This window comes from Nipponia nippon, unplaced genomic scaffold (genome assembly GCF_047370975.1).
Source record: "Nipponia nippon isolate SJK-2023a ecotype South Korea unplaced genomic scaffold, ASM4737097v1 scaffold_19, whole genome shotgun sequence".
NCBI classification, from domain to species: domain Eukaryota; kingdom Metazoa; phylum Chordata; class Aves; order Pelecaniformes; family Threskiornithidae; genus Nipponia; species Nipponia nippon.
Genome location: NW_028262335.1, coordinates 6,819,476 through 6,842,441, shown reverse-complemented (window position 1 = coordinate 6,842,441; position 22,966 = coordinate 6,819,476). Strand labels below are relative to the sequence as shown.

General features: G+C 49.8%; 1 protein-coding gene across 6 annotated transcripts in view; it reads right to left on the bottom strand.

Annotated features, from left to right (window-relative positions):
• Positions 1 to 625: 625 nt before the first annotated feature.
• Positions 626 to 22,966, bottom strand: part of VWA1 (von Willebrand factor A domain containing 1) — a 34,768-nt gene continuing 12,427 nt past the window's right edge. Inside the window, exons 2-7 of one of the 6 annotated variants that reach the window (XM_087755523.1) lie at positions 20,804 to 20,924; positions 12,002 to 12,565; positions 5,973 to 6,251; positions 4,654 to 4,926; positions 3,598 to 3,867; positions 626 to 2,940 (exon numbers count right to left, since the gene is read on the bottom strand). In XM_087755523.1, coding sequence (XP_087611649.1) covers positions 2,900 to 2,940; positions 3,598 to 3,867; positions 4,654 to 4,926; positions 5,973 to 6,251; positions 12,002 to 12,565; positions 20,804 to 20,876 — 1,500 coding nt within the window. In that variant the 5' untranslated portion in view covers positions 20,877 to 20,924 and the 3' untranslated portion in view covers positions 626 to 2,899. Of the gene's footprint in view, positions 2,941 to 3,597; positions 3,868 to 4,653; positions 4,927 to 5,972; positions 6,252 to 12,001; positions 12,566 to 13,121; positions 13,213 to 17,318; positions 17,420 to 20,803; positions 21,415 to 22,966 lie in introns of those variants that run through there. The other 5 variants (XM_009460899.2, XM_087755522.1, XM_087755526.1 and 2 more) reach the window with 5 other exon arrangements.

Here is a 22,966-nt window from a genome sequence, read left to right as displayed (position 1 = left end):
CACACTAGCAACTCCAACTTAAATCTTTAATAATAGCCAACACCACCTGCAGGGACCCTAAAGAAAACCTGGGAACAGCTCATCTACAACTGAAGCTCTTTATAGTCCCCGTCCCCCCCCAAAACTCTGCTCCTGCTGGGAGCCCTGATGGTTTGTGCTCTCATCCCACATCGGCATCTGGGTGTCATACCCATTGTATCGGTACAGATGAGACGCTTAAATAGTCCTAGAAATCATTAGGCTTTAGTTTTTTAAAAAAAAAAAAAAGTTTAGCTTAACTTACCTGTCCAACTTAGAATTTTCATGTTCATGAGTACTACCAGTTCTGCCAAGATGTAAGGGACTTTTACTTTTTGGCTCCTTGTAAAACAATTCTTACGGAAGCTGAGACATTACTGAGACTGATATATTTCTATTTATATATTTCTGACACATTTTTTGGGGGGGGGTAAAGTTCCATGTAAACCAGACTATGAAGTAATGAGTAGAATTCTTACTTTTCAGGCATTTAAAATGGAGATGAATACCAGCTTTTCAACTCATAGCTCTCATTAGAACAAAAGCTACATTTAACAGATTTGCCCTTATTGCCATCAAGAACATCAAGAAGTCATCATTCAATAGCTCTTGTATTGTACATTTAATTGTCTTCAAAAGGACGCATTACAATCGGGGGGGATGACTCATTAATAATGTATTAGTAAACTATGCAGAGAGTTGTGCAAAATAAATTTCTGTCCTACAGCAGGAATGAACAAGATTATCTTATTGCATGAGAGATTCCAGAGGCTTTACCTTCCCCTCAGCACAGAGTCTCCATTAAGATTAATCAGTCACAAATGCACGTTCCAAAGGAGAACACAAATCATACGAAGTCATCTTACCGAGTTAATGAATGACTCGCCTCCCTCCTATCCCTTTCTCCTGTACAAGAAGACAGACCAAGGCAAATGCTCCACAAACCTAGACATGATGAATTCAACGCTCAGGAGACAAGGCCAGTGACAAAAAGCTCCGAAAGGAGCTGTTTTGAGAAGTCCGTAAGCTGAGCTAATGGAGGGTTTGCAGGATGGAGCGACACTGCATGGGGGCTTTCCAACATACAGCACAGCTTTAAAAAAAGTTCCACATGTAGGACAAAGAAGCAATAAATTTAAAATAGAGCAAGCGTTACTGAGGGAAAGTGTTCCCACTGATGCTGGTTTTTGTTACCAGGAAAGTATATACATTTCTTTACAGCACTAAGCCCTGAATTTTGGAACCATGCTGCTGCAATGGCTTTGTCACTAGGTGTTAAAATTGTCTTTTTTTTTGCTAGCTCCCCTTTCCAAAGAGTAGCTTAGTGACAGCAAATTCAAGCCTGGGGCCAAAGGCAAAAAATCAGATTTACTCTTCTCCCCTAAAAACCTGATTTTTAAGTGTAGCTCAAGCTTAGCACTGGGTGGAAGCCCAGGACAAGACACTAAAGATGTGCTAGGTGTTTTCAGAGTGCAGAGGACAGAGCCTGGAATGATAGTGCTGGAGACTTACTGTCCGTAATTAGTCACAGAACAGGCTAATTAATCTTCACACAGCTGCTCTGACATCAGGACTCACATCCAGTTTGGTGAAACTGATTGCAGGTACGCCACAGTAATTCAGTGGTCATGATCCAGGCAGTACTGCGCTGTCATTTGGAGTGTGTGTTTAAATGAGAAACAAAAGTAACTGCTTTGGATGGTCTTGCTGTCTGATTTTTCTTGACTCGCTGCTGCTCCTTCAGCTCAGCTGAGGGCTGAGGGCTCTAGAGTAGAGTAACCTCTGGGGAAGCAAATTCCCAAGTTTTTGAGTTTCCTGCTCTCTCAGGCTGATACCAAATCCCAAGGCAAATTACTTGGGAGAATGGAGCCCTTCAAAGTCCATCTGAGATCTGGATGTCATTGCAGCAGAGGAATTTAATACCCGTGCCAGAGGGAGAGTGGAACAGTGTTGATGAGACTCAAGAATCCAGCAAGCAGACAGTGAGCAACCTTTCCTGCTAGAGCACTCTGACTGTGCTTATCAGCCCTGGCCTGGCATGGCCCTATTGTTCATTTCTCGGAGTTCACTGACCAAGCTCTGCCATAAACCAAAGACCATCTGGGAACACTAAACTGTCCTTGCACTTTATAAAAGGCAGGATGTCTTTTATAAAGTGTCTCCATGTCCTGGCCAAAGGCCAAGTAAGGTAACAACCTCTTTTCTTCCTCTTCTCAGAAATCCTGGTGCCTTTGACCCAACCTCCTCTGCATACTGTACATTTCTGTATTATGTTATTCTTCTTTGTCCTAATGCTCTTCCCTTCCATCCCTGAGATGCTATACTTTTGGGATGCCTAATTTGAGCTATCTGTTGAGTACACTGGATGAGTTGGAGGAAAGCGGCTCTTTGTCAAGCGTGTCTGTTTCAATGGCTGTTGGCAGCAGGAATGGATTTGGCCGCCTGTAATCTTTCTCTGAGTGCAGGTGCCCAGAATGAAAGGCCAGGGCAGTAAACAGCCGAGTCTTGACCATGCTCATAAGCTGCAAAAATAAAACTGTGTCAACATTTAATAAATAGAGGACAGGCAGTAAGCAAGCAATAGTGAGGATTCATCACTTTGTCTTTTGTTTGTTATTTGTCAGGCATATTTATATAAAATATTTGGGATCTGTTAGTCGGGTTGGTTGTTCCATCCAGCCAAGCCAAACCTTTAAACTTTGGGAGAACTTGGCTGAGGACAGCCTTTAGGCTTGACAACCAGGACACCTCAACGGGCAGCGCAGGCTGGGAGATATCTGTGAGCTTTCCGGTTTCCTCCCCTGACCCCTCCTTTTTGTCCAAGTCTTTGTCCAAGCAAGATTCCTTCCCTCTGCTGGGAATCAGTTCACTCCAGAGTCTGTCATGCTCTCTGTCTGTGCTTATATCCTTGGGCCTCTGTAGCTGGGAAGAACACAAAAAATATAGCGTCAGCTGTAGCCACCTATTCTCCAAATTGGACTGAGTCAGAGATCTCATCCCTGTGGTCATCTTCACTATCACTCCAGCCTCTTGCTGGGAAAAAGGCTGTGCTTCCGCACTGTCACACAGCTTATTTTAGTTCTCGCTTCACTTCAGCCTACCGAGAATCCCTTTGTGTTTCATGACAGTAGTGGAAGGAGGAAAGCAGATGTGTTGTGCCTTGGTAGCTGTGTTTAATAGTTAGCTTGTCCCTGCCACGTTGAAAAATGAAGAGTAGCCAAGAGTTCCATTTTTAAACAGTACTTCCAATGCCCATGCCAGCTTTTAGCAGCCTTCCCGCCCTTGTTATCCCCAAGTAGCTGCAGGACTGTCTCCACTGTACGCTTTTTCTCCTGCCTGCAAACATAACGCCACTAGGAGGAGTATTGCTCTTAAAAATGGTGGGAAGAGCCCGTCTTTGGACAGTACCTCTTGAGCTGGGAGCTGGGATGAAGCCCTATTGGCAAGCTAGCTGATGAGCACAGAGCATTGCAGCCATGAGGGCTCCTCTGTGTTGGATCTCCGCAGCACCTCAGTGCCCTTCAGGACACTTTCCCTTGGCTAACGTGCCCCAGGACTCTGCCTCGCGCCCCAGCTCACCTGGCTGCATGTGCACCATGCGGCACAGCCCTTTGCCCGGCTGGTTCTTGTACACGGGCTTCACGCACACTTTGTTAGTGGTGCCTGAAGCCAGGTCTGTGAGGAGCACGCTGTGGATCTGTGGCGAAACGCTGATGATAGATGAAGGGCCAGTTTGCCGCCGGCATCTGACTCTGTAACCAAGGACTTTCCCATCGGCAGAGTCCCAGGAGGCTTTCAGGGTGTTGGGGCCCATGTCTTCAAAGCGAAGGTGCCTCACTTTGGAGCCCTCTAGAGAAAGAAGATTCATGTTACCGTGGGCCATTTGCATGGAGTGGTCCTTACCGCCTAGCTCCTTGTTCCTCCTGAGGGGACTGCTGAAAAGGGGTTGCCAGCCCGCCTGCTCTTTCTCTGTTGTAGAGACGCAATAGCCCGTCACTCTACATCTCCACACTGGAGGAGCTCAGCCTAATTAGTCCCTAACTTTGTCCTGGTACCAGCACAAAATACTTTTGTTGGCACTGTTAGACACTGGCTGGCCACCTCCCGCACCCTCAGCTGCTGTCATTCTTTGAGCTCCTCGCTCTTGAGTCCTGAGATAAGAGCTAGATTTTGCCTCCTGCAATATCTTTACAGGTACCTCCTCAGAGCAGAAGCTTCTGCTGATGAAATTTCCACCCCTCTGATGCTAAATCACACCAAAGAACAGACACTGAGGAGACAGGAGGGAAAGGCAGTTTTCTTTCTTCTTCAGGGAGATTCAGAGATCTCCAAGCCTGTTCTGCTTGTGCCTGCACCAGCAGCTTGGCAGTGCACACCCTGTAATAGCAGTCATATTGTGCGTGTCTGATTTTCTTTCAGTCCCATGCCTTATACATCTGCTACATCCTAATGGCATATCATGTGCTGTTCATCAGAAGCTGCAGCTTTCCCCTTCTCTCATTCCTCCCCAGTAACCGGGCTGACTGAGTTCTCTGGCTTCACCTAGAGGCAGATGATCTGTGCAAAGAAACAGGCACGCTTCAGAGACTCCTTGTGCCCATATAGTTTCCTATCAGCAGAGTGCTGCTCACTCACCTTCCTGAGTGCATGCTTTAGCTGACAGCGATTTCTCCTTTCCCGACCTGTAGATTGCAGTCACTGTCACCAGATAGGTTGTATTGGGTGCCAGATTCTCCACGACAGTGCTATTGTGCTTGCCATCCACCTCCAGCAGCTTCGCTGAGTTCCCAGGGAGTGGGCCGTACAGGATCTGATAGCCAGTCACGCTGTCCAGTGTAGGAGCCCAACTAACATGGAAGCTGTGTGGCCCGGACTCTGAGATGAGAACCTGAGCTGGGCTTATTTCCTCTGAAAGCAATGTAAGAAGATGTGAATGAGTATGTAATTCAAGGCAAAAAAATGCTGTCAGAGGAGCATAATTGACCTGCACCATATTTGGCTTCCAGGAGGTGAAAGAAAATCCATCCAGCAAGTGGATGTTGATAGTCATCCAAGTCAGCACAACCCAGCTCAGCCCTAAGAAAATGGTTTCTCTACTCGTGCAGCATAGAGTGGGCAAAACTACTCAGCCAAAACTGTTCTTGTATGCAGAAAACGAATACTGGATGCAAGTTCATCTTGACTTTGTTAACCCTGCTCAGATTGTCAGTGTGCCATCTTTTTTGCATGGTGCTATCCAGCATAAATCTGAGTTATTCTTCTGGCCCAAACGACTAGTCTGCACAGAGGGGCTGGCTTTTGCCCTGAGTGCTCCTCCTCTCCTTCCCTCTTACACAGGGATTCCCCATCGGTGGATACGCCCGCCTGGAGAAGCAGCAGGCACCTGCTTCAAGAGCATTACTCTTCCCTAGCTGCACCTTAGCCTCAGGTAGGAGACGGGGATTTCGTTGTTCCCCTAGCAGCTGCTCAAGCTACGAAGGTCAAAATTCCCTGTTGGCAGTAACCCACACAAGGCAGCACTGCTGCTGCCGCCTGGCCATCACACTGGGGTAGTGAGTAACTATGTGCAGCAGCCTGTGCTTTATCCCCAGTGGGCTCTACACCTCAGCCCTGTTAAATACTTGCAAGCTGAAGCTCCTGCCTTCTTCTCCCAGGGCAGTGGGCTCTGCTTTCCTCCAGATTGCTAGATTTTTAAGGTGGGAAGGGCATCTTATGACCATCAGACCTGATCCCCTGTTCTGGGCAGTCCAGAACATCTCTCTAAGGAAAGAGCTGCCAGCTGAGTGCCAGCATAAAGACGGTCATTATGTTCTGTCCTGACCACAACCATCTGCCTCCTGCCATCAGACCGTGAGGCTGTGGGATGCAGACCAAGGGCTGTTCTGTTTGCTTTATATACACGAGGCTCAGCGCCGTGGAGACTTCCCCCTTGGTCACGATTGTGCGCATTTTACCTGCCAGTGTAGTAACCCTTGTTGTCTGGGGAGGGAAGTAGTGGACGTTGGATTCAGGAATGAGTGCCACCTCGTAAGTAGTTTCTGGTGCAAGGTTGCTTAGCATGAGGCTAGTGTGAGCCCCGGACACTTGCTTCGTCCTCTTCCTTGCTAGATCATCTATTGGGGCGTACTCTAGGGTGTAGTAGCCAGTTTCTTGGGAGAGGAGTTTGGGCCACATCAGACGGAAGCTGCTTGAGGTGATATCTACTGCATGGAGCCGATTTGCTTGGATAACATCTGGAAGAGAAACAGCAAGAAATCACTACTGACGTTAATACCAGAACATGGCACATCTAAAACACAGCTGAAGTCACCTAGGTGCAGCCAAGCCCCTTAGTAGCAATGCAGTGAACCAGAGCCTCTTTGAAAGGTTCAGGAGCACAAAACTAAATCCTTGAAGCCAAGCATAAAGCTAAAAAAATGTAAAACACATGTCAACTGAGGCAGAAATACTTGGGTTTTCACACCACTCCTACCTCTCAGACAAGACCCTTTCACTGAACAGAGCTTGCAAAGGAAATGCATGGGTCCCAGCCACCATGAGGTGGCATTTTGGCTAAAGCAATTGCTCAGGTGTGTCCGCACAACAGCTTCAGCTCAAGAATACTACTGCACCTTGCCTCCTAGGCATCTCCAGCCTCAAACCAGTTTGCCACAAGCCTCCAAGCTGCTCTGTAAAGCCCCAGCTTTCCCTCTCCATTCTCTCTGCCTTGTCCTCTGCGCTAAGGCCAAACACTGCTGTGATCTGCTGTGACAGAGAGCCCAGGCACGGCAGGAACCATGCCCCTGCCTATCCAAGCCTGTCTTGCACCACCGAGAACAAATCTGGAGCGGTCCAGCAAGTTCTGGGCAGCCGCTACTGCCTGACGGATGTGTGGGAGCTACTGTGCCTGGCCAAACAGGCAGCTTCCCACACGCAGCAAGACATTACCATGTACCCAACGCAGCAAGCAGCACGGGCACTGCCTGTGACAAAGCTGGAGACAGAATTTGAGCATCCAGGTTCCAAAACTCCTGTGGTCAGTTCATCCCAAGCTCCCTGTGGAAATCACCTGCCAGCGAAACCAAACCAGTAAATTTTGTCAGGTATGTGAAGCGGCCCAGAGCGTGAAGAAATACATTTCTCCCTGCTCTCTGCCTGTGCCCAGTGGCCAGGAAGAAGGGGCAGCAACTGGGGACCGTCCAGCATTTGCTGAGCCGGCCGCATTCATCCCAGCTGAAGTCACTCCCTGCAGTGTTTCACAGAGCTCCATTGTTTTGTGACATTCACCACGCAGAGCCACTCTTGTGCTATCCCCCCTCGCTCCCCCCCTGCACAGAGGCTTCTCTTCAAGGCTCGTGCCACCTTTGAGTTCTAGACCCCAAATACCAGACGCGAATACCTCTGACGCTCTGCAGTTCCCCCAGCTTCCTCTGCTACTCGACCCTTCCCGATGGCCTCCTGAGCCCATCTTGGGCACAATTCCACTGTTCTCTGGTCTTCCAGAGGGGTGGAAACACGCAGGACTTTGTTTCTAGCTCCAGGGAAGTGGCATACGAAGACATAAAGATGCTCTTTTTTTTAAAAAAGAGTTTTAAAAGCACCCTGAGCCTTAAAGAAGTGCATTTGCTCTGCACAGTGTCACTCCTGAAACCTTATCATAGTACCCTCCAGCTCAAGCTTAAATACTTCACAGAGTACTGTGAGTAGCTCTCACTGGCTGCCCATTACACAGAGGTAAAGGGAGGCACAAAAGTCTGCCCACACCTGCAAGAGAATCGAGGGTAGCCTTGCACTCTCAGACTTGTCCTTTAACTGGGAGAAGATCAGCTCTCCTCCTCCGAGCGGCTCCGAGTCCCTGCCAACTTCCCCGTACCAAATAAAGCAGCCTCAGTTTTTCCTCTGAGCTGTTCTTTGGCTCTCCCAGGCAGGCAGGAACATTTCCCTGCTCCGTGCCCTGCCTGCTCCCATCCACACGCGCTGCCAGCCAGCAGCACTCCACCCAGCCGGAGCCTGGAGGAGGCAGATGGCGGGAGGCAGCACCACGGGGCCTGGGGCACTGCACCCTTCTGTGAGCCCCGCGACTACCAGTGGCCAAGCCACAAAGGAACAGGGAACAGGGGAAAGGCCTCAGCGCCGAAAGTCCTGCCAAAAGCTCAGGGAGTGGAAATAAGTGAGCTTGGAGGCAGGGCCCAGGGACACTGTAAGTAAATGGGGCAGAGTAAAGTGACAGGGTGCAAGACCTGAGCGACACGCTGCAGGAAGCCCGCAGCAAATAGCTCTGCCCCTTGTTGCCAGATTACAGATGCCTTGACTGTATAAAGAGGGCAATAAGCCCCAGAAAATAGATGCCCATGGTATGCTTCACAGCACCTCCTGGCTCTCAGAGGGAAGCAGAAAGTTAATCTCTCGTATTAGACCCAGGCAGCGCCTTCCTAACACTCAGAGACAGCTCGTGACACACTTGCCTTCCACCTCCTGCCTCTTGGTGACTTGAAACACCGTTTTGCAGCCACAAGTTTGTTGGCATCCCGTGAACGCTGGTGAGGTCGAGCTGAGGCTCGCAGGAATGCTGCTGCTTTCATGATGTGTGTAAGAAATGCAGCCAGGCAGCAGATGAACCTGCGTACATGATCCCCTCCCTGCAGAAGCTTCAGCTGGGACTTAGGAGAAATCACTTCTGCTTTGTGGCTCTATTTCCCTACTTTGATATGGATGGGAAGAGGGTTCTGATTTGGGGGGGGAACACACTTCTCCATTACCAGGGTGGACATTCAGGGTCTGAGATCACTCCCTCCGGCCGCCTGCTTATATTCAGTGCTAAGGGAGAATGTCAGAGGACTCTAGGCTCAAAGCCTTCACTGCAGCAGAAGTGATCCAGGACCTTGTTTCAGATCAGAAATGCGTTGCCCTGAATATGCATGGGAAGTGGCTGATGTTTTGTCACTGCTGGGCAGGTGGGCTCCTGCAGAACTTGGCTCAGAAGATGGTGCCAAAGGATGAAACAAGTCAGCCCTTGTCAGTTCAACTGGCTGAGTGGAGAGCAAGTGGATGCTAGCAGAGAACCTGATGTCATCTCGAAGGAATGCCTTAGTTTCACAATATTTGAAGGTCCTTCCCCAGAAGGAGAGCACCAAATGCCATATATAGGGTACATAACATACCAGATGCAATGGAAGAAGCCTGAGCTAGATTCCCCTTTCCCTCACGCTAGGAAAGGCAGAGGCATTTGCCAGGAGGCAGCTGTGGCTGTGGCCATAGCCAGGCTGGCTGGGAACTGTAGTCTGCTGCATTCTGCAGACTCATTGTGTCGGGACCCTGTGCCAAGGCAAAAGAGGGGGAGTGAACATGCACATCCATCCACACTCCCTGTCTTGCACCCTTCTGCGTAGTAGCATTACTGGAGCTATTTCAGGTCCACCATGTCTAAGAAGCAGCCCATCTTCTCTACACTGTGACACAGCCATGTTTTTCAAAAAGGGAACGGAGGCAGAGACATCTCATCCCTTGGCCTCAGCAGAGCCTGTAGCGGGACAGAAATATAGTTCAGAAGAGTAAGGCACTTTCCTTTTGTCTCCCTGTCCAAGTAGTGGCTGTCTTGCTCTCTAGGACTGAAAACCCTTCATGATACTACTTGTCTGCTCAGATCTCTGATCAAATTTCTGAAGGCAAAGAAAATGCTTCTTAACTGAGCAACTCCTACATAAAGGTGTCTGCCTTTGTACAGTGAGGTACAGCTGCGGAGACTGAGCTGGTCCATGGAGGGTTCTCAGCCTACCTGAGACAACAGCAGCTTGGCAGCCAGGGACCATTGTGCTGGAGTATCTGTGGAGAGGGCATGAAACACCCCGTTCCTGGATAGGAGGTGGAGGGAGGAGAGCAACTCTTGACAAAGCTTGTTTGTGCATCTACAAAAGGCTTTTAAAAAACAGCAGCAAGAGATGAAGATAAGGTAGTGGTGATAATAAAACCAGTCTGGGCTGTTCCAGAGTTGAAAAGGCCTAATTTCTGCCTGCCAAGGATCCTGTCTGTCCCTGCTATCCCAGGGGCCAGAAGCAGTAAGGGTGGTGATGAGGGCTGCCTCCTCCAGGCAGGGAAGAGTGGACATATGTGGCTTTATTAAGGCTAACTCAGGTGATGTTACCAATATCTGGTATTTTACGTAAAGCACCAGTCCCTGGATTCTTGTGGGAATCTCACCTTCCATTAAAATCCCAGACTAGTAACTTTTAGACCTGGTGGATGCACAGAACACTGCCCTCAGGCACAGCAGGGTATTTATTACCTTTGCAGATCTTACGGTCTTCAAGACAATCTTGTGCTGCAAGGATATGTAGGTGAGGTCTCATATTGGGATGCTATTTTATACCCTCCGGATTCAGGGTGCACTAGAAGCTGAAACAGCCACTTGAAACGAAACATCTGGGGGTCTGTGTGGCATCTGGTACAGTAGAAAGACTGCTGGTACTGCCCCATACCCATACGGAAGAGGGGTGGATGATTGGAGAACATAGTCCCTGTGTGTGATTTGTTAAATGATCGTGGTTGGAAATAGAAAGAAATTGCTACATACAGAGGATTCTTTGGAAAGGGTTACTTGGACACTCCAACGCCAGCTCTAACCAACTCACATACCAGAAGCCAAATGAGGAATTAAAACAGGATTTCCAATGGAGAGAGAACCTCCAGAAAATGAATGGAAAGTCTGCAAAGTCATAGTAACTCACTCAGCTTTCCAAACAAATCCAGAGGTATCTGGGAGGCTGAGGCAAAACCCCTGCTTTGCAATCACGGGCACTCCCACCGTGATGGCATTCAAGAGCTGCAAAAAGAACATGCGTTGTGCAGTGGAGCATGCAGATTAGCATGAGATATTCCTCTTGGCTTCCAAATACCTGTCTTCTGGCCCAGATTATGGCTTTGGGTCTCCTCGGACCCTTTCCTGGATGCTTTACAAAACAGGACTGCTGAAAAATAAAATCTGCTGTCTGTTCCTGCTCTCTGCACAGCAACCGCCACAACCATGCTAGCAACAAAGAGGTAGCAATTGGCCTGCTAAGCCTAACAAGTTAGGGCTGGGATTTTCTTCCAAGGGCTGCGCTAGCCAAGTCGACCTATAGATCTGGCGGATGTGGAACACGTTACAACAGAGGATTTATGGAACAAAAACATTCCTCTCCTACAGTCTTAATGCTGATAGCAAGCACCATCCTTAACTGCTCTTTGTAATAGAACAACAACTGCCAGCCACTTGTAGGCAAGGAGTTAGGTGTCTCAGTGGGTGCCAGCCACTGTGCCCGCACATCATGGTGTATTTTAGAAGTCAGATCTACCCTAGACAAGAGTTTGAGGGAGCTGACAGGACCAAATCCTTTCCAGGTATACACATCCCATTTTGTGTATGCAATGTGTTCACCTCCACCTCCATCAGTTTAGAGAAAAAAAAAATTCACCCTGAATGTGAAAATCAAGTTCAAGGGGCTTAGGCACCTTGCTCCCACAGTCAGCAGCCTCTTACTGTAGTTAAATCATTGACTGTTCAGGAAGCCTTTGGTTAACAATTAACCAGGTGGGGGCATTTTCATGCTACGCTTGAATTATATGGATGTCTGTGACCTGCATGATTCATTTCAAAGTCTTATAAGTTTTTAAGGAATCCAGATAATATGTCGCCTGAGCCTCCTTCCTTCATTAACAACTTAACAACTCATTACAAATACAAGTTCATCTCACTAACAGGTCTGCAGAAGGGAATTTGTCCCAGTCAGTCATGGGACCTTCCAAGGGGAATAGAGGTATTTGTCCCAGACCTCCTAAAAGCCTTGGTTTATACTTGGACCTACAGCATTGTGGACAAAGCACCTCAGCGTGCAAGGGCAGAGGCTGTGGGTCACGAGGACTATTGGTTTTAGGGGATTCTCACACTGCCTGCCCTGCAGAGCCAGGCATTAACTCATATTCCGCCCTGTTGCAAACTCCCAGTGACCACAACTCAGCCCCACTGTACCTAGGATAGCATCTCGAAGCTCCTTTGTGATGATGGGTAGGTCGTCAACATCCACAAAGTGCAGGTGCTTCTCAGGAGGCTGGCTGGCAGCAGCAGAGAGTTCCAGGTAATTCCCCCGTCCAGTGCTGACAATGAAGACCGTTACTCCCATGTCCTTCAGGAGCTGCATGGGTTCAGAGATGTCATCAGTGGAGAAACCATCTGTCACCCAAACCAGTACCTTGGGCACATCTGGTCGGGCACCAGCTTCATTACTGAAGAACTTCTCCTTGGCATAGGAGAGCGCTTTGCCTGTGTTAGTGTCACCCATGAGCTGCCGGGTGTCCCGGATGGCTTGTTGCAGCGTCCCACTAGACAGGTACCGGTCAAACGGGAACTCCATGGTGGGCATAGTGCTGATGTGGATGATGCTGGTCTGGACATCTTTGGGGCCAAAGGTGAAAGGTTGCACAAGGTCCCACATGAATTCCTTGACCCTGGAAAACTCATAGTAGGAGACGCTGCCAGAGCTGTCCAGCAAGAAGAGGAGGTCCCCCTCTGAATTGGAAATAGATGGCTGGGGACCTAGCAGGGGAAGAGAGAGGGAGGTGTGTTAGTGGAATGATGTGAACCCATACCTGCACGCACATCTGCTAGGAAACCTTGGTTATCTTGTGCCAAATCTCAGAATTCAGTGAGAATTTTGCTGGGTAGAGACCTCAGGATTTGCCCCTTTTTATTATTATTTGCATCTAGTGTGAGGACTCCTGGGCTTTATTCTCAGTCCTGCTGTCAACTACCCAGGAACTTCTCACCCCATCTTCCTAGCACCCCGTCTTCCCTCACTGGACAGCTTTGCTTAGACTCATCTGTGTGATCACAGCTATCCTTTGTGAACACTCTGAGATGCTAACACCAAAGTGTTAGCCAGAGGTCTGCCTGTGATTGTTCACAAACTAAGTTCTCTTAGCACCTTTTGTTTTAAAGTACATTGCCAAAAGAGCTGTCTCTGCTGTGAACAGAAAACTGGTTCCTAAGTCCTCTGAGCTCCAAGAACCTGAATTAGTTACAGGATCACAAAGAGCAAGAGGAAAAAAGTTCATGAGACCGCCACCACCCCACTGAATAGCAGAATTGTGACCTGTGTTGGACTACTTGTCTCCCACTGCTTTCTTTGGGTTCGGTCTCACTTTGGGACATCACAGCCGCTCAGCCGATCTCGGTCCTGCCCAAGAGGGTCACTGCAAGGAGAGAAGCCAAAGCACTGCAGCGGAGCTGGAAAGAGCTCTTGGAGGCACTGCAGGGCAGCAGCCTAGTGCTGATCTGCCTGGCCATGGGACCCTCTCAGCAACACGCTTCAAACACACCACCTACCCCACAGGGTTTCAGGTTGGCCAAGAGGGTAAGAGACATGCAAACGAACAGTTGGAGCATCTCAGCGATAGAGCAGCAGCAGCCCTGAGTGCTGGTGGTGTGCTCGGTCCGTTGCTGTGAACCGTGGCGCAATATCCAAGCACACAAGTGTCGCAGCTGCCATACTCCACATACTTCGGTCGACTGAGACAGACAACAGAGACTCCCAGTAAACACAGGCAGCACATCTCAGCCCTGCTGCGTGCAGCTTGCCCTCTGGCTCTCGGCAAAGGCCAACGCTGCAGACAAGTTTGGCCTTTTGGAGCTCACTCCTTTTACATGTTTCTGCACCTCACCTAGTTCAGTCACCACTAACAGAGGTAAGGCTGAAGATGCATCTCACCTAGCTGCCGTGGTGAGCTCTCCAGGAGCAGGGAGAGGAGGTCCCCCTGCCTGCATTGGCTCCCTGCTCTCCAGGCTTGTTGCCAAGTTTGTTTTAAAGTCGTTTTACACATTTTCGAAGATAAAGAAAGCAAGGAGGAGCAATAGTTACTCTTTTTCCTCCTTTCCATTCACATGCACGATCCCTACTGTTCAAGGAGCTACTTGGATGGCCAGAACAGACCCTGTGTCTCTCAGAGGAAAAAGGTCGATCATGAGAGAGGCAGGCCAAAAGACTAAAAAACTGGGATGAACTATGCCTGAATTCAGCCTAGTGCCTTACTCCTGAGAAAATACAGCTCCTTGCAGAATGAGGGCAGGATGAATGCCTGATATCTCTCTGGTCCAAATTCAGTCAAGATGCACAGCAGGTGGGAGCAGAAAATGCCATTGCAGCCGTGAAGGGACGTAATTTCCCGGGACACCAATCTCACCTCCTCATTCTTAGGTCCTGCAGAAGGACAGGGGGCTGGAACAGAGCAGGGAGCCGACACAGGCAGGGCAGAAGAGATGCCCTGGACCTGACACTGCAGGAGCAACGGGAGCTCTGGCTCCTGAGCGCACCCAGTACTTCCACACTACGCTCACGCAGGGTCTGCAAGCGCTGCACAGACTGACGAAGCCTCATGACAGTCTTTCCAGGCACATGTTATTAACCCATGACAGATAAACTGAAAGGGCAGGGCAGTGGGAAAGGCAGGAGCTCAGGCACAGGAATCAGGGTAGAGCTAGAAGTACAACCCGCAAGTCCTGGATCCCGCTCTCACTGCTGCAGAAAAAACGCCTCTGAGCTACCTCAGCTTGCACTGACACCTCTGGTTACACAACACCAGGCTGATCCTGAGTACTTTCTGCTCCAAGCTGGAGATGGACACGTTCCAGGAGCTGGGAACATTCCTCACCAGCCTGAGCCAGCAGGTCAGTCGTGCCCCGTGCCAGGGAGTAGCCTCTGCCATCCAGAGCTGCTGCTCTGGGCTAACGCGCAGCAGTCCCAGGGAAAGAAGCAAACTGCTGATCGCAAGACTGAGAGCAACGGCCAAGGTCAGGAGCAACTTTTGAGCCTAAAACAACTTACAGGTTTATCCTGTCTTATGACAATGGCAGTGCCTGGAAGAAAAATGAGCTGTATTTGGAAAAGAATGAAATGATAAAGAAACTTGATGAGAAAAACTGCTGGCTCTTCTCTCCCAGGAGAGGTGGCTGATTCTCAGAACTGGCTGCCTCTCGGTTCAAAGGCTACAGTCCACACAAGACTGGCAGAAAGCTCCCTGATTTACACCACTGTTGGCAGGGAAGTCTGGAGTGGAGGAGCTCCTCCCTAGATCACTTTTTAAAAGCTGGGCTAATTTGATGTTTTCTTGCTCTTCTGAATACATCTTGACCTCCTTTCCCAGACAGTCTTAGGAGCAGCACCTCAACGGGGCTCGGGGACAAGATGTCTGCGAAGGGGCTGCACAGACCCATTTGTGCAGAAGAATGCGATGTGTCAGGCTTCTGAGGGTGGGGCTGGAGTCCCGCTCCATTTGACTCATTTTCTTACCATTTCAATTAAACCACTGTCTGGGAAGCACAAACACATAGGGGACTCCTCCCACCCTTAGAGCTTGGGAGGTTTACAATAGCTAGAATATCAATAATGAATTCGGAATTCGTTTAACCACCACGCTGCTTTCTGACAGCTTTTGAGATGCAAGAAGGGAGAAAAAGCCTTGGACCAGAGATTCCTGCCTGCCCACTTGGGCTCCTCTGTCAGTGAAGGGATCAGGAATGTGGGGTGGCCAAGCAATGTGGGCTCTGGAGCACGGATGGACTTGGTGCAGCACACCGTGGTCGAGTGCTGGAGCCATCTGTGGGAGCCAAAACCACAAGGCAGTAGACAGCTGAATGGAAAGGCTCCTGTAAAATTAATTGCTCCAAGGAGACAGCTCATGCAGACAGTTCTTCCCCTGCAGAAAGCCATGTCAAGGCAGGCCCAGAGCTAGCAATGAGCCTGGCAGAGACGAGCAGGGGGTTGCTAAGCCCCCACTGGGGCACTACTCCAAGAGGCAGATAGGAGATGGCAAAATCAAGAGGAGGGAAAGGACCAGGGCAGGGGAACAGTGAGTGTGTTCAAGGGGTCTGTTACATGTCCTGACAGTGAAACCTAATGACCTGAGCACAGAAAAGATCATGAACCAGCAAGAGCACAGCCAGTCAGCATACAACACAAGGGGCTCAAGTGGAAAAATAAAAGGCGGAGAAGTGGTTCAGGCTTGAGCCATGGGGGACTTGATCCTCTCTGCCCAGTCTTCATTTGGACAGTCTTTACCCTGCTATTCATTTCCCTCACTGCACACCATTCAGATGCTTGCCTGTACAACTAGGGCATGAGTGCCTGGCTCTGCCCCGTGGCAGGAGCGATCACGTCGGTGTGCTCAGGAATGTCAGGGGGAGGTACAGCGGAGCAAGCGCCAGGTGTGCTGGGAATGGCCTCAGCATGGGGGACAGAAGTGACACGTGTGCATCAGGACCACGCTTATTGCATGTGTTACAGTATAGGTGTGCACTGGGAGAAAGCCAGAGTGCTTGGACACATGGTCTGTAAACATGCAAATAAACGTGCTGCCTGCAAGCCACTGTGCTGCTACAGAGACCAAGGCATCACAGGGCCCCCTCTCCTGTGTAGGTGCTGGCTGAGATGGCAGAGGCATAGCAGATCTTCTGAAGCAACAGGAGAAATGAGATGGAGCCTTCAGAAATGGAGAACATTAACATTGCTCGGAGGTGACTAAGCAAGAGATGCTAGGAGGAGGCAGGAATGGGACCTGCAGTCTACATGGATTACAGCCAGTTCTGCGTGACCCAGCACAACTCAGCCCTGCGTTGCAGGCACACCCCCCCCCAGCAACTTGGCATTCAGAGCTCAGCAGAAAATAAAAGTGAAGTCCGGTAAGCTTTCCTGCTTGCCCGCAGCAACATGCAATTCCATCACCACATCCCACAGCAGAGCTGAACCTGTGACCTACAGGTCCCTGCCACTGGTTCCTGGAGCTCCCTGCCTCCCATGCCAGCAGGGCAGAGCAACAAGGGCTTTGTTTACAGCTTCTGGCTGCATGAAGCAAGTTGAACACACGTAGCCACAGCTCCGTGCTTTCCCCTCCACTGGAAGAAGTACAAGCCACTGACTTGGCTGGCAAGCCATAGCGAGAGGCCTTGGCAACGTGATTGCCGCCTCCCAGGGGAAATTATTGTTACTCCCCTCTGCTCCTCACCATTTTGTGGAGGTTGCTTGTTTCCCAAATGTTGCAACCAACAGCTGTGAAAGCTTCTGACCCTGACAGGGCAGGGATCAATGGCCAAAGGACATTGCTCACAAGCGGTAAACAAGGTCACATGCACCGGCAGGCTGGGAGGGGAATTCGGAATTCACCACCAGGGAGCAGATGGAAGCAAAATCCAACTCCTGCCAGAACTACCTGCATGGGGGAACAGGTGGGTGAAACCCAGCATGGAACACCTGCTCAAAAGAGAAGAACATCAAAGGAGAGTCAAGAGCCATGCCCACCTCAAACTGCACTCTTCACTGTACCCTGCAGCTCTGGGGCATCAAGAGACCTGGGCATCCTTGAAACACTGGTTTGACCCGTCATACACTGCTGGAAATCACTGTGTTAATTAGAAGTCTCTGCAGGAAGAGCTACAGCTTGACACCAAAATGTTCTGCCTGGAGGGTAGAAAGCATTGGTTGACAACGTTGGTTAACAATTGGTTAACAAAAGCAAGAGTTACACTGGTGGGCAGGCATATATTTTGGAGCTAAAGGGACTGTCTGTAGGTGGAGCAGAAGGCTAATCCTTCCTACAGGCAAATACCACCACAGTTACCTCTGCTTAACACAGCCCTGCATAAGATGGAAACAAATTCCTCCCATTTACATTTTGTCAGCAGAAAGGATCCATAAAAAATCTAGACAAAGGATCTCACTACATCAGGAGTGTGGCAACGCTTATAAAGTGACTGGACACTCCATCATCCTTCCCTCCAGGTTTAGGTTTTCAATTCCTTCATCTTTCTTCCTGCTCTTTGTCCTTCACCCAATACAAACATGCCATCCATGCCAGAGGTGAGGCTGCGGAGATTTGTTACCCGTAAATCCCTGCCTTACGCAAGCAGCTGCTGTTTTCAAGCAGTTTCCTTGCTTTACAGCAAAAGGAGATCGGCTGTTTGGCAAGATGCCAAATGACGATTTTTCGCTTTCAGTGGGTTCTGAGAGAAGGGGCATCCATTAGCACCTCCCTGCCTCCGGAACTGTCAGGCCTTTGCTTCTGAAGAGCTGAGGGATAACTCCGCAGACCTCGTATCGTTGCTGCTCCTGTGCTCTACTTAAATCTAGGGAACAACAGAGAAGACCTGGCAGTGTCCTGTTGTCACCCTATAGCTGATACGTGGTCAGTAGACACAGATCAGTCATGCCAAGAAGTGTTCTGAAGGGATCGATATGGGAGCAAAATGTCACCGTGGAGTCCCAGTGCTGCCTGTTGAAATGCTCGGCTTTTCCAGGAGAAAAACAGCTGGTCAGACTTCCCTGTCTTACACTGGGATGCTGACAGGAGACATCCGCGTCAAGAGTTCCCTGCACTCTCAGCTGGGACCTGAACACAGGCCACATGCCTGATTTACAGGGACTTGGAACTTGTAGAGCATAAAGGATTTAGCAGCCAAAAAAGATCACGTCCTGTCTTGGTTAACTATCTTTGAAATTCCATGTTTGTCTTCCCTTCTCACTGTTTGGCCATGCAAGGAAAAAAGTTCTACTACGAGTGGAGCCAGGTTTGGAGGCTGAAGAACGCAGTCTGTGGTTCCCTGTGGCCCCTTGGGATGACAGTGAGAGGCAGGAGGAGAAAGGCACCGCCTCTCCCAGAAACAGAGGTATCCCACCGCGCCAGCCAGGAGGTGTTTTATACTTAAAACCATGTCAGAGAGGGGCCTGTGCCATGGGAGACGGCTAGATCACCCGCCTATTTAAGGAGCTGAGCCCCACCAAGCAAAATATACTTGTGTGACGAAAAGCCCAAACTGCCTATGCAGGTTCCAGCTCGTCCATGCCACAGATTACAGGCTGTAGGTTGAGAAATGGCCCTTCAGACAAATTCCTCTGGCAGGAAGGAAGCTGGGTTGCCATCTCTTATGATCTTTTCAGGAGTTTCACTATCTCTGCTGTTTTATTTAGAGCCTCAAGAGTCCTGAAACCATGGAATTATGCCAGGTACTGAGCTGTATTTCAGAGATCGGTGCAGGGCCCTCTACAAAGTGTGTATGGATGGGCCGCATCTTTATTTTTCACTTGCTGCACCCACAGGGACCGTAACATCCCCATCATTTTCTGCTGATGCTGGTCCGGAGTAGCCAGGTAATGACAACCTAAGTTTCATTTATCAAAGCCCGAACTATCAAATGGTCGTACTTTACACTGATGCAGCAGAGATCTGAATCTGGACCCAAAGAGGAAAGCGGTGGAACTGGTCATGCGATGCTCTGCCTTGACTTTGTGCCTTGGTGCACTAAGTCAATAGCCATTGCCTGAAAAAGCTAATCATTCCTAAGCATCTAGAAGCACCGCTGGCCACCCAGTAGCTTCCTCACTTTGTCCACAGCAGGTAAGAATAAAGCCACTATCATTCACATTGTCAAGTCCCTAGGAAACAGAGTTATGGCATGCATCCCTACCTCTCATTGTGCGATCATGGCACACCACCATAGCATCTCCAGACAAGAGCTAGCCCAGCCCAGGAGCCCTGCCAGACTGGCTGTTTGCTTGAGGTTGCTTTAGGGAGGACCCGGGAGCAGCCCAGGAGGCCCCCACATCAAAGCTGCTGGGGAACGGGCGCCTCGCCGACCAGCAGGTTCATTTTCTCTAAGGGTGCTTGGCAGCGTGCACGCCAAAGTCAGCACATCAGTAACACAACAGGCACAACTTTGCCTCTGGAGCAAAGCACAGTCCTTCTGGAAAGCCACAGCTTGCTTTTTCACATCCTCTGAAGGTCTGAGCATTGTTTTTAGCCTGGACTGGGGAACTGCCACATGCACTCCCATGGCAGCAGAAATGTATGACAATAGGAATAACTGCTGCCTGTGTGGACGTCCAGCATTGTGACAATGCCAGAGGCAGCAGTACCATTCCTGAACTGGCCTGTGTCACTGGGGGACAGAGTCCAGTAACCTGTAAGGGGATCTCAGCAATAGGCACGGTCTGCTCTGCGTACCAGAGGCAGAATCAGACCCCAGCAGTCTGGGCTGCTGTCTGAGCCTGAGGACCTCCTGTCCGGACAGACCAGAGGTTCACTTCTCCTTTCACACTGGATTACGCTTCCCAGGTGCAGTGAAAACCAGATGCAGCCAGCAGAAGCCCTGCAGTCAAAGAACAGAACCTTTTCCTACTTGTGAACACAAGGCAGAACACAAGTCATTGCATCAGCTCAGCCCTCGCAGTGTGGGCTCCGTCTCCTGCCCAGCACTACAGCGCGGGAACCAGACACGAGACATTCATCTCCTCCGCGCCCCTTTCCCCGCTGTCCGTTCTGCGAGACCGACCCACAGTCATTTTCCCTGAACAGTATCCAAGAGAAAGCATTTTAAAGAGTAAATGTAATGATTGAATTACAGAGATTAGCAAGAGAACAAGACGACAGCTATAGTATCAATCACTCTTTACTTCTCTTAATCGGCGTGCCTCAGTACATAGGTAGCAGTGAGGAGTCAGGATTTTTTCCATATGATTGCACTAAATTCTGCAATTCTCTGAAACAGTTTCCTTTCCGCTACTGGAAATAAGCAAGATACAATTTCTTTCTAATATGGCAATTTTAGAAAGGTTTTTTGTTTGGTTTGCCCTTGTGCCAGCAAAGTAACATACAAGCATAACTATACACCTAAAGCAGCAATAAAAATCCAGCTTTTATTCTGAAAGGGTTTTATTAAAAGCTCTAAGGACCAGGAGGTATTAAATGGGGGAAAGCAGCAGGGGAACGCCTTGCCTTTTCAGGCACTCACCTCTCTCAGGTGTGTTCTGTCCCACAGCAAACTGCAGCCACAGACCAAGAGAAAGCACTGTCTTGGCCAACATAGCAAAGTCTGGTCCTGGGCAAACTACCTTAAATCCAGAAGCTCGGCTCTGTGAAGGCAGACGAAAGGCTTAAGATCAGTCATATTACGTGCAAGGATCCACCAGATCCCAGGGTGCCACTTCTATGCTGCTCATGCCTCGAGATCCGACTGCTTCTTTATGTGTTTTGCTGGGCTGTGGTGTAAGCTCTGGCTCCTGGAGGCAATTTTCCTTCCCCCCCCCCTCCTTTTAAAGTCATAAATCCATCTTGACAGGAATAGCTGGAGGAGAGGCACAAACAGCACCCCTGCTGCTGTTCCTTTCCCGAGTTAAACTTGCCCCAGGAGCGGGGATTCAATTGCAGGCAGTCTGCATGCAGCTGGGCTGGTTTGAAAAATATATCCCTATAGATAAAACTTTGGCCCTGCAAGACACTGGCAGCAGGCCAACTACCAGGGGGGGGAAAAAAAAAAGCTCAGAGAAATCCAAAGCTGCTCTGCTCTGGAATGAACTAGAAGGAGGAAAAACACGTATATAGAGGAAAGAAAAAGTAGAAAGGCTGGGGAGCCTGCCCTGCCCTGGGAATATTGGCTAATCTTCTGGGAGGAGGCAGGCTGTGCATTCCCCCAGGTCCTAGCGCTACCCAGCGCCTGTCCCTGCCCTGTGCCCAAAGCCCAGGGCTACGAGCCACCGCTGTGGCTCGCTGCTTTACCCTGCAGAAGAGCTGGTGCAGGAGCCCCCAAGAAACGCAGAGCCTGCGGGAAGCAACCGCTGCCGAGGCGGGGAGCGCCGGCCATGTAGACAGGGGCACGAAGCGATGCCCTCTGGCGCGGCTGGTACCTGCAGCAGCCTGCTACATGCCCGCTGGTTATCTCCCTTCGGTGCGGCGTTAAATGCGTTCTCAAGTCTGTGACTTCTGAGTCAAAGGGGACTCGCGTGCCTGAAGACAGACCTGTGGCAAATATCTTACTGGATGGAGGGGCAGAAGAGTTTGGCAGAGAGCACATACAACAGACCCCCGGTTCAACCGTCACTGGCATGCGTCCTCGCTATTCCCCCTGTACGCAGGAGACTTTTGCCAGAACAAAACGTGGGACAAGCCTAGTTCCCCTTCTCATGGCTGTCCTGCTGTCCACGTATCTGCTTTTGGCCCCTACCCATCAGGTAGAGGTGACAATAGTCCCTCCACCTTTTTTCACTTGAGGTTTTAACATGTGCTACTTCTGGACAGATCCAAGATGTTACTAGCAGAGAAAAGCTGGGAAGTTACACCCAATTACGAAGAGACCAATCAATCCTCATCTCTTAACATGGGGAGTGACCAACAAGACAGGCTAAAAAGAAGCAAAGGAGGAATGTTTAGGAGCCTGTGGGATTTCTGAAACTGGCGAGCAATATTTCCTCCAATTTGTTTTTTCTCTCCTGGGAACTGTAAAAAAAAAAAAAGTGAACAGGAGTTAGGAGCCAAGGAGCTGTGCAGGGTGGAAAAAAAGGTTGTATCCAAACTCATCAGCCAAACAGAAAGTCAGACCAGGCCCAAGAAATCAGATCCAACTGAGAAGCCATGGATGCAGTCAGCTAGTTGAACCTCCTGGGCACTTGTTCGTGTTTCCCCTCCCAGTGTGGGACCCAGCCGCATCGCGAAGGAGCTTTGTAGCATCGGGTTGTGTGATACCTCCGTCCCACGCAGCACAGCCCTATGTGAGCGGCAGCCTCACCCGCCGGTTCCTGCAGGCTGGAATAAGCATTATCCCAGGTACTGGAGAGAATTAGCTGCCCCTGCTTTCATACCAACAGCACGTAACTTGTGAGATGCCCTCAAAGGTGGCATCTGGATCCTGGTACAATAGCTACGGTGACCAAATACCGTTGCTATCTCGTTTCCCTGACACATAGAGCAGGGTTTCCTAATATTACAGCCCACTGAAATAAGCCTAGATATTAGCTGCTAAGTTACATCTGACCACAGCGGGCTTGACCATTGCCTCTTGAAATCAAGAAGCAGACTTTTGCCCCTGACTCAGTGTGGTTTGGGCCTACCCCTGTCAGAATTGCGCTTATGTAGCAGCGCTCATGATGAAGTCAGTAGGAAGTGCAGGTACTCGGGCAGT